This window comes from Sinocyclocheilus rhinocerous, unplaced genomic scaffold (genome assembly GCF_001515625.1).
Source record: "Sinocyclocheilus rhinocerous isolate Xijiao unplaced genomic scaffold, SAMN03320098_v1.1 scaffold2063, whole genome shotgun sequence".
NCBI classification, from domain to species: domain Eukaryota; kingdom Metazoa; phylum Chordata; class Actinopteri; order Cypriniformes; family Cyprinidae; genus Sinocyclocheilus; species Sinocyclocheilus rhinocerous.
This window is the reverse complement of record NW_015636724.1, coordinates 214997-226360: the sequence shown is the minus strand read 5'-3', so window position 1 is coordinate 226360 and position 11364 is coordinate 214997. Positions and strand designations below refer to the sequence as shown.

Sequence of the window (11364 nt, the reverse complement as noted above, 5' to 3'; positions counted from 1 at the left end):
AAGTGTGTGTGTGTGTGTGTGTGTGTGTGTGTGTGTGTGTGTGTTCGTGTGCTGACACTATGCAAAATCTCAGGAGAGGCTTTGGCATCAGCCATGTAGCTACATCGGAAATGCCATCCAGTTTGTTTCCCTCAATCCGATTAGTTGCTTAGGCGATCCATACTAATTACGGACAGGGAATTCTCTCTCTCTCTCTCTCTCTCTCTCTCCCTCCGTCCTGTGGCCCGCACCTCGTCATGCCGTCAGCATTTGAGAGCTAATCTCCAGAATCTGCCGCTAAACCGTCACACACACTCATACACGTCAATGACGCACTCAAGGCCTCCAATGGGACTCTCATCCAAACCATGTCTTTGTGCCAGTTCTCCACGATGCACAACTCAGGACTGTCTCTGGCGTTGAATTACAAACGGAGAAACATTTAAAAAGCTAAAATTGTCGGGATAAAAAGCATATTATGTACAAGCATTGCATGTTAAAAGCAGAGTTAAATACATAAACACATCAATCCACGAGCTATAAAGAGACGTACGTTCTTTACTATGCTATCACTTTGTGTCTGTTTCTATTAAAACAGCAGCTCATTTCTACCAAACACATGCCATTAAGAATAAATAATCATTGAGTCTAGCAGATCTGATCACTGTATGATCAATTCAGCTTGTAACTACATGAGCATATCAGAGCTGAATGTGCAATAAAACTGAAAAGGCAATTTCAGGAATGAATGAACAGTCAAATTGCTTATGTATTCGTTGCAAATTTGAATAAGCAAAACTGATGTGTTTATTAAGCAGCAGTTTTTAATCTCTGTTGCTACACGAATATGTTTATTTGAAGCACTTGTTCAAATATTGAGCCAAACTAACTTTATTTGACAGATGCGGGTCAAGACTTGTCAGCTACATATTTCACATTTGCACTTGCTCTGGTTTGATATTTGCCATATGTGACCCTGGACCACGAAACCAGTCATAAGGGTCAATTTCTCGAAATTGAGATTTATACCTCATCTGAAAGCTGAATACATAAGCTTTCAGTTTTGATATATTTACGGTAGGAAATTTACAAAATATCTTAATGCACCACGATCTTTACTTAATATCCTAATGATTTTTGGCATAAATAAAAAATCGATAATTTTGACCCATACAATGTTTTTTTGGCTATTGCTAAAAATATACCCCAGCGACTTAAGACTGGTTTTGTGCTCCAGGGTCACATTTGTCTTTTTATATAGCATTGACCTTGTTTATATTTTTTAAACAAATGGAAGAAATGCATGCTTTTATTAGTAGTCTTTGCTAATGCATTACAAAATATAGCCCTTACTGTTAAACATAGCTGTCCTACACTATTTATACTATAGACTCAGCAAACATCCACCTAGCAACCATCCAGAATAACTTGGAAACCAAGTCAAACATCCATATTGCTCAAGACTATGTACAACAATAGTGCCTTAACTCTATAAAGCCTATTGTATCATATTTGATATGCAAATGTCTAGGGCATTTATCAACATAATTAAAATTTTGCTGAAAAACCTGTTGTTCACAATCTACTACATGCATTCTGTTGTCTGATTGAAAGTTTATACTTTTTTAGCCAGTAAAAGGCCTCTTAATGTAATTGCATTGTAGTGCATTGCATTATATGTTTAGAAACTACAGAGCTTTGATCATAAAGCTAAGCTTTTAAATATTATCTCACTAAGACATTTTATTGGGAGATATGGAGTGAAAAGTGATATTTATATGCATTTTATGTCAGTCTGTTATACTGTTATAAAGATCTCATTGATTTACATTACAAGCTGAATTTCATCTTACTTTTTGGCCATATCAGCAACTGCACCAAATTACATATTTTTGCTCAATTTGGGACTCAGAATAAAATTTAGGTGTTTTTTTCCTCCATATTCTCACTATATCACGCTCTATGAGGCATAAAAGCTTGATGTATCAAATATGATATTCAACAAAAACCTTGCTTAGATTTTTTTAACGAGTTTGTCTAAAGGTTCAAAAAACTGTTCTGTTTCAATTCCATTCGATTTTTTCTGACTATTATTCACATGTCAGGCTTTACAGGGTTAAGATACAGCCCTGAAAAAAATCACATTTCAAAATATTGTACATGCACACATTGTTTTAAATGAAACTCCCACATATTTTGCACATGGCAAAGGCGTTGTATCCGATTGTTGGAGAAATGCACATTCTATCACGTCTGTTTGTAATTTAGCCTTATTTTTATGAGATTTGACAATATATGACCTCTCGTTTCCAGAGCTCAGACACCCCTCTACCAGCCTATCCTCTTTCACTCGTTCTTCTGAGAGCCGATAGCATGAAAAAACACTCTCAGCATGGCACATTCTTTCAGTTTTCAACACGGACCCTTTCATAATATCTTCTTTTCAGTTCCTCGCATGGACGGCAAATGCAAGAAATAGGAAAACACCCAGAAAAGGCTACAGAAGGACTGAAAATGTTGAGTAAAGAAAGACGGCACGGAAACGCTTTACTGTTACATGCAAAACTTTACAGTACCACATCAAATATCAAATAAAAGCACATACTGCCATCTGCGTTACAGACTGTAGACGGTTCCTCTGCAGTTCTGCTGGAATCTCAAAACGCAGCTGAAAGTAGACGAGGAGCTGTTTGCACAATAGTCTTATCTATCAAAATTGCTTCCTGTTATTGTGAATCCCCCCCCCACACAGCCTTTCAGACCCCACTGGAGTGACCTAATAACCCACAGCAACCCCCTCAGCGACCCCACCAAAACATTAACACAACAGAGCCTCAAATACCACACGAAGAGGCCATTCAAACACATCAATACACAATTAACACACTGATTAGCCTTTGCATCACAGCACAGAAAACAGAGCTTTACCTGTAATGAAGATTTATATCAACACTATCAGAATCAGGATGTTTTTATGTGACTCTGCTCACCAAAGCTGCATTTACTTCATAAAAAATACAATAATATTGTGAAATATTATTACAATTTCAAATAATCGTTTTCTATCATCATCATTCAGCATCATTACTCTTCAGTCTTCAGTGTCACATGATCCTTCAGAAATCATTCTAATATTCTGGTTTGCTGCTCGGGAAGCATTCTTATTATTATCAATGCTGAAAACAGTTGTGCGGCTTCATATTTTTGTAAAAACCTAAAGTTCATAACAACAGCATTTATTTGAAATATAAATATTTTGTACCACGATCCATACAAATGTCTTTACTGTCACTTTTGAAAATTGTAATGCATCTTTCCCAAAAAAATGTATTCATTTATATAAAAAAAGATCATACTGAGCCCCACCTTTTGAACAGTAGTGTAAGTTTGCATAAAAATGTATCCAGTTGTTGTCTAACATACAAACAACTGCACAATTCACACCATAAAAGACCATATACATAAATAAGTATTATATTTACTTCCTTAATAGACACATTAATGAAGAAAATGTCCTCATAAAAAAAATTTAAAAAAACATTACTATCTCTAAAAACAACCTTTTTCTAGTTATCATTTCTAACCACTTTTTCAATAAAATCAGTTTCCTAAAGGATAAATCCTGGCCCTACTTTTAAGATTCACTTATTAATACACCACATTACGAAAATAAAACAGATTGCGAACGATCTGTCCTTCTTCCTTGTGAATTAAAGCGAAAAATACTTATGATTTATGTTTGAATTACATAATCATTTCAAACTACATATGCTGCAACAATGATGCCATCCATTTTTCAAAACAGAAAATAAAGAGATTTTACATATGCATTATTCTACACATCAACATCAAGTGCTGTGCTTATCTTATGGAGGGTCATACCGGTTAATGGGCGTGTTTAAGAGTGTGTGACACTCTCGGATATAACCAACAAAGTTGTTATAGAGATGACAGTCCCACATGGCGACCGAACACAAGAGACTGAAGTGTTGCCAGGATGAGTCTCTCCGCGCAGCAGTAGTGTTTAAGTCACCATCAGTACTTGTAAATACTCTTGGAAAAACATGCATCTAAACATGATTCGGCTAGCCTCATTCTTTAATGTGAAAGGACTAGGAACAGGCCACAACACAGCCCAAATTTGACAACAAATAAATACACACACAGCTCGTAAGGGGTTTGTGGCATCTCTGTAGTAAAGCTCTGGCTGGTTTTGTCTGCTGACACACCCACACAGATCTGACAAAGGACCATCAGTGACGTCCCAGGACTCACATATTCGAGTTACAAGTCTGTTCTGATCGGGTCACAGACATCAGGGATAAAACAAAGCGAAATGAACATAATAAAATTCAAGCATTTACCCATGCATATAGTCATAATAGCAAAATGTACTGTTTAAACAGAGGAGAAAAAGCTCTTTTGTGATCTTTTGTTGTTGACGTCAAAGGTTGTGCATCCAAACAATCTTTACAGTACTACAAATTCACCTGTCACTAAGACTAATACTAATATTACATTTAGCAGAGTGTTTGTTTAGTGTGTTTGGCTGGTAAATCACTTCTGCTGTTGGTTATTACAAAATTGTCAATTTCCCTATTCATGTCTAGTATGTCATATTAATCATTTGCATACTGTTGGACCTGTGCATTTCATTTCATACATTTCAATGTTTAACTTAAGATTGTCAAATCTGGCTTCAGAGGCAAAACCAGTTGGAAAAACATCATGCAAATTAAATTAGACTGTGACTAATTTCTAAACCTTCTCAAATGTGACTACAGTAAATTATCGCACATCACAAGTGTGGACGGACAAAAACAGATTCTAATTCTTTAGTTTAGTAATTGTAATATAGAGGTATTTTGATAGAAACCATAATGGTGAATTGGTACTGCATGGTACTTCAAAGAATGCCATGGATAACAGCATGCTACTTTTTGAAAAATAATAATAAAACTAACTTCTCAGCCATTCACAGAGGTTCTTAAAGTGCATGCACAAGACTTTTGCAGTGTTGATCGAATGCTAGAAGATTCTGAAAAGTTTGATTCTGCCCCCTGGTTGCCATGACGATGAAAAGCGCGAAAGAACGCTTTCTTGTGGCGCGCTCTGCGCCAGACGGACCTGCTGGAACGGACCTAGCGCCTCGTGCATGTAGAGTTAAAATGATCTTAGGAAACGAAAACCACCGAGAAGCATTCGTCCGAATTAGGCGCTTAAGGAATAAACTAAAGAATATGAAGCATCTGCTCCAAAAACATTGAATAACTGATGCAAGTTGGATGTAACACTGACCCTCATAGTGCATGCAGAACTAACATTTTCTAGATTCTGTGCAATTATATGTGCATTTATATTAAACAAACAAATCACTGATATACAGAATAATAAAATGATCGGGAAAAACTCACTGTTTTTGAATCCAGCTCGTGTCTGTTTTGGGCCAAAACTTTATCCACACCGGTCTGGTCTACATAGGTGACAAATCCAAACCCCCTGCGCAAAAGTAGTGCATGCACAAACATTACGCGTAAGAATTAAGTTACAAACACACAAACAAACAAGTCAGCAGTAGATGTGCGCGCGCCTCCCCCTCACCTCGACCGCTTCGTAACCGGATCCCGCATCACCATACACTCCTTCACCTCGCCGAATTTACAAAAGTATTCATTCAGGCCTTCTGGAGAAAGAAAAGCACAATGCATTTATTTCATAACATCAGTTTAGTGACGCAAATCATGTTTGATGCACCTTAAACCAAACGTTTGCTGCTACTAGATCAGCATTGAGACTGCCCATCCACTTTGCATCTCAACAATAGTGCTCATTATATAGCTCTGGTAAGCATTCTTATTATAATGTTCTAAGCTAAGCTGAGTATTTGAATAACAACACAGGCATGCAACCAGAGATTTTCCACACATTTATTCAACAACATCAGTGCCTCCTCACTAGCGCCCTTGCTTTCACCTCAAATCACCACGAGCTCACTATATATATATATATCGTCTGTAGCTTTCGTGGAAGTATTGAAAGAGACGTTTAATGATAAAACATGCCAAGTATCGATCTATAAATATTCACCTATGTAAAGAAGATCTAACGCATTAGGCTCGCGCGTTGAATGCATGCATGATTTCACGGTGCACGAACTATTTGCTTTCTGTTTCAAACCAAACAAACATAGAAAGAAGAAATGCTCCTACGAGCTCATAGCAGCCCATGCATGAGACTTTTTGTGGAAGTAGCACGCAGGACAGAAGATCACGCGTGTCTCACCTTGTGTCGTCCGCCAGCCCACCCCGCCGATGAACATTTTGCTGAAAGGTGAAAAAGAAAGTCAGATCAGACACCTGAAAGTCTTCTGAAACGCTACCGATTACTGGTGCATGTGTAAATACAGTAATCAACACCCCAAAATCGTAATAAATCAAGTGGAAAAGTGAAATTCGGCCATGATGGATGGATGTGTGCCGTTATTTCCATTGAAAACGCAGAACTGATTCTTTCCTCTCCGTTAAAAAGTAACAAGTTCGATCATCCCCGTTTGAAAAAGCGAAATGGAATGTAATAATATAATGTGTTGGAAACAATATAACAGCGCGCGTCCTGGTAAGAGGGAACATGGAAACAATGTAACAGTGAGGCTCCTAGCTCTTACATTGTTTCCATTTTCGCTCTTTCGTAAAGGAACCCGCGCTTGTGTCTTTTGTCTCCGGTGGTCTCTTTCCTCTTGGTCCCAGAATACTCAGGTTTAAATGAACAGATTTATATATAGATCTCCCGTTCGCGAGGAAAAGTCAAGCCGAGCGCACAGAAAGGAAGCTTTACCAGGGGTCGTGCGGGGAGTCCTGCGTGGAGGACGACAGGCTGCTCTGACTCCCTTCTGTGTCCATTCCCGTGTCCCTCTGTTGCCCGGACTGTGAGCCGAACGGGAGCCAGGAGTCTCCGACTCAAGAGCGGGTGGCCCGAGGGGGTGGGGGAGGGAGGGAGGGCCCGTCTGGAGGAGGACGGGCCAAGCGTGGATTGCGCACACACGGAGGCACCGCCTCCCGTTTGACTTTTCCCGGACTCTCGTAGTTTGCTCCGCCCCCTCTTTCTCCCCGGCCCCGCCCGCTTTCATGTGCTGTTGTACAGTAGCGGAGTCGAGACGTGGTCAGACTGAAGAAAGAGACAGACAGACAGACAGACAGACAGAGAGAGAGACAGATAGACAGACAGATAGACAGACAGACAGACAGACAGACAGATAGACAGACAGACAGACAGACAGACAGATAGACAGACAGACAGACAGATAGATAGACAGATAGATAGATAGATAGATAGATAGATAGATAGAATAAAAAAGCAGATGACAAACAGATGGATGGATGGACGGACAGTCAGAAGAAAAAAAAACAGATGACTTTTTTAATAAAAAGTAAACACTATAGATTATAGACTGCTATATAAACAAAAAGAATATAAAATAAGACGTAGACAATGATACAGATGATATAGAGATAGAAAGACAGACAGATACATAGATTAAGACTGTTGTGTCTATTGTGTGTACCATCAACCAAACCAGCCCAGCGCTGTCTATAGCCAAGCAGCAGCCAATATCACACAGCATCAGGCTGAGTTTGGTGATTGGTAGTCTGGATTCCAGCCGGCCTGAATTGGCACACAAAGTCAAGACCAGGTGATTGGTGGTTTGCATGTGTGGGTGGGGCCAACAGACTGACCAAAACAATTTGTAGTCCTCAGGGAGGTGTGCATTGTTCCTCATAAACATCAGCATCTCACGTGGTATTGTTGTCATTTTAAGGTTTTGTTATTTTGTGATCTGTTAAAAATAAGTAAGTACTGACATTAAGAGGTCAGGCTGGAAAAATAGTTTAATAATTTGGAATATTAAAGCCTGTTTCAAAATATATTTACTGGCTCTGAGCACATTTACCTTGAAACATAATTTAAAAAAGGTAAACAATTTGTACCAAACTATGTGGTTCACAAAACATCTCATGCACAAATAAAATGTGGATTTTATGTTTCCTAATTTGTTTACTTCAATAAAGCACAAGAAAAAACAAGACATCTGAATGCAAAAAGCATGCATCTCTATGACATTTACATTTAATCATATTGTTATCCAAAGCAACTTGAGGAAAAGCAAAAGCAATTTATCATACAAAAGCCAACTATATCAGCAGTTAAGAGCACAAAAGCTAGAGCAGAAATGCACATGCAAAAGGAAACTAATACAACTTAGATATATGAAACGTGATATTCCAGAAGAAGACAAGAAAACAGATGCAAAGTGAAAATCTAAAATCAGATCCAAAATAAAACTCATGCACCATAAGTTTTGAGAGCAGTTCCTAGGCTGAACAGGTAGGAATGCCACAATTTGTAAAAAATTGCGTGCTTATGTATCACGGCTCAAGAGTTTGTCACTGCGGTTGCCCTGTGTGTGTGTGTGTGTGTGTGTGTGTGTGTGTGTGTGCGTGTGTGTGTGTGTGTGTGTGTGTGTGGAGAAGCAGTATGTAGGACAGCGCCCCAGCGCTCCCGACTGGAGCTATGGGCGTGCTAAATTTCTGCATGCATGATCAATGGCTTTGAATAAAGAGAAAGAGGGAGAGGGGAAGGGGAAGGAATTAGTTTGAAAGGGGGTTGAGAAGAGGATGAAAACAGAATGATGAGACTGCGCAGGAAAAGTACCTAAACAGCGGGTGACAATGAGGGATGTACATCTGTTTTCATATGCAACTTTTATTCTTTTGCATTGGCTGGCGGCTTAAACACCGTCCTTTGAAGTTGGTTTGGACATGACAAGACAGGAGTCAATGAAGCAGGTCCTGGAAAGGCACAAAAGAGATGAAGAAAGCAAAATAAGAAGTTACACCACAGATAAATAATATGGCATCTTTACAGGGGGCACTGGGGCTAGTTGTCACAGAGGCTATGAAATTTTGATTCAGAAGTTCAATTACACAAATTCTTGTTTTCTCCAGCAGTGCTTTTGTTTGTTGCTTTCAGACATCTAGTTCAAAACTGCCATAAATTAGAATTATATTTGTGAATTCTGTCTTCTGAAGTTACATTCCCATCACATTTTTGCTGTAGCTGTTGGGTAACAAGTAAACATAACAAAGCTACACTTCTTAACTGGATTTTAACTGTAGGCTGAAACGTGTTTCATATGAAAGATTGTTTCTGCCGCGGGATTAAGAAAAAAAAACTTTTATTTCACAATTCATACTTTTTTATATCACTGGCTTTTTTTCTCACAACATGTATTTTAAATTTTTTCCATTGTTTCATAAATGTCAGATTGGGGCATGTTGTCACAGATGTTGTAATTATATAGAATTTATCAAATACAATTTATGTTGGCTAAAACAACAAGTATTTTACCTTTCATATTAATATCTATAACATGATATATTACATTTTCTCAACCCAATGTGACAACTTACCCCATATAGTGTGACAACATGCAATGTGTGGTAAATGAAAAGAAACTGACTTTCAGAAATGAAACCCACCCTGAGACATATTTATTGGAGTCTCCACTATATGCTTTTTTTTTCCACAATAATGTTGATTGATTTAGCCATGCAGTCTAAAAGTTTAATATATCATAAAATAGTCCTATGAAACATGACGCCGAAATGTTTTGCTCTGTTTCTTCCCACTCTTTCTTTACCCGAACTTGCACAGTCACACAAACTAGTGTGATTTTCTTGGCCATTCATCAGTCCTGTGGCTCTTTTGACCCTGGGTCTCACATGCTATTGTTGCTCTTTAACCTCTGTCAACCCTGAGACCTGCTCCCCGACTCACTGATTCTGTTAAGCAGGAAAGGAGGCCTAACTTTTGGCCTCTTTGTCTTTTCCTCCTTTGTCTACTTTGAGATAAACTGCAAAAATGAATGAGAGAAAAGTCACCATTAGGGCTACAGACAGACATTTTTATTTATTTATTTATTATTATTTTTTTTTTAAGAAATCGCTTCTGTTCACCAAGGCTGCATTTATTTAATCAAAAATATAGTAAAACAGTAATATTGTGAAATATTATTACAATTTAAAATAATGATATTCTACTTGAACATATTTTAATAATTTATTTCTGTGATCAAAGCTGAATTTTCAGCATCATTACTCCAGTCTTCACTCTTCAGTGTCACATGATCCTTCAGAAATCATGCTGATTTGCTGCTCAAGAAACATTTATGATTATTATCAAGGTTAAAAGGTTTGTGTTTTGCTGCCTATTTTTATTTTTTCAAAATTCTTTGATGACTAGAAAGTATTTGTCTTTTAAAAAACAGCATTTATTTTAAAATATAATTATTTTGTAAATTTATAAATGTCTTTACTTTCACTTTTGATCAATTTAATGCATCCTTGATGAATACAGGTATGAATTTCTTTTTTTTTTAAAACTAACCTGAAATTATATATATACAAATAAATATATATATATATATAAATTTGAAATGATATATAAAAATGGTATAGAAATCCTTTTTACTAAGAATTTGCTAGTAAATTTCACAAAGAAATGGCAAGTAATACATTAAATTAAGTGTAAAATTTTGAAGACTGAAATAGTGTTTTCTTGGAAAATGTACTCCAATAATCTATGCTTTATTTACAACATTGAAAAATATTTTTTTACAAGCTATATTCAGTTCATATTGAGATCTCTGACCTGTAAATGCTTTATCAATATTGTAAATGTGTATAGTCATGCCAATAAACCTTAGCCTATTGACTCAGACAGCTGAACGCGTATCTGTTTGCGTGAGTGATTGCAGTAGGCATAGTTATACAGCACAAAAGGTCCAATTTAGATCTAGATTCCCTGTAAATCTTCTTACATTAAGTTGCCAAGGAGTGAACTTGGGCAGATTCTGATTGGATAAGAACATCCGATGAGCCAATAAGGAAGTCAGACTGTTTCCATTCAAGAAGTAAGCACCTGAACACGATGTACACAGTCATCACACCTTTACCTCCAATACTGAACGTACTGTCCATCCTCAGGGGAAGGCACAGCACCGCAGCCAAAAGGAAGAGAGGTAAACAGAGAGAGAGACGGAGCGCAAACGAGCGCATGAAGGCTAATTGTACTGTCATCAAGATCGCATGAAACTCCCATGTGACATCCCTCCTATCCGGATTACCTGAGTCAGAGATCCACAGGCTGCAAGAACAGCCCGATCACCAGCCGAATATCTCTCTTAATCCTTTTTCCATGCCCCCCTCCTTCCTTCAACATATCAGCACCATTCCTCGCCTCTATTTATAGGGTCACAGCGTTCCCTCTCTCTGTGGGGCGAAGGGGGGTTCGTTAGGAACGTCACCCTGCCTGGTTAGCGAATGGGTT

The 11364-nt window shown here is 37.9% G+C and overlaps 1 protein-coding gene across 4 annotated transcripts in view; it reads right to left on the bottom strand.

Annotated features, from left to right (window-relative positions):
• LOC107748061 (RNA-binding protein Musashi homolog 1-like) overlaps window positions 1-7120 on the bottom strand; it is a 54382-nt gene extending 47262 nt beyond the window's left edge. For 2 of the 4 annotated variants that reach the window (XM_016562713.1, XM_016562715.1), the window contains exons 1-2: window positions 6814-7120; window positions 6262-6302 (exon numbers count right to left, since the gene is read on the bottom strand). In XM_016562713.1, coding sequence (XP_016418199.1) covers window positions 6262-6302; window positions 6814-7105 — 333 coding nt within the window. In that variant the 5' untranslated portion in view covers window positions 7106-7120. Of the gene's footprint in view, window positions 1-5393; window positions 5479-5580; window positions 5663-6261; window positions 6303-6813 lie in introns of all 4 variants that reach the window. The other 2 variants (XM_016562716.1, XM_016562717.1) reach the window with 2 other exon arrangements.
• Between the last annotated feature and the right edge of the window lie 4244 nt (window positions 7121-11364).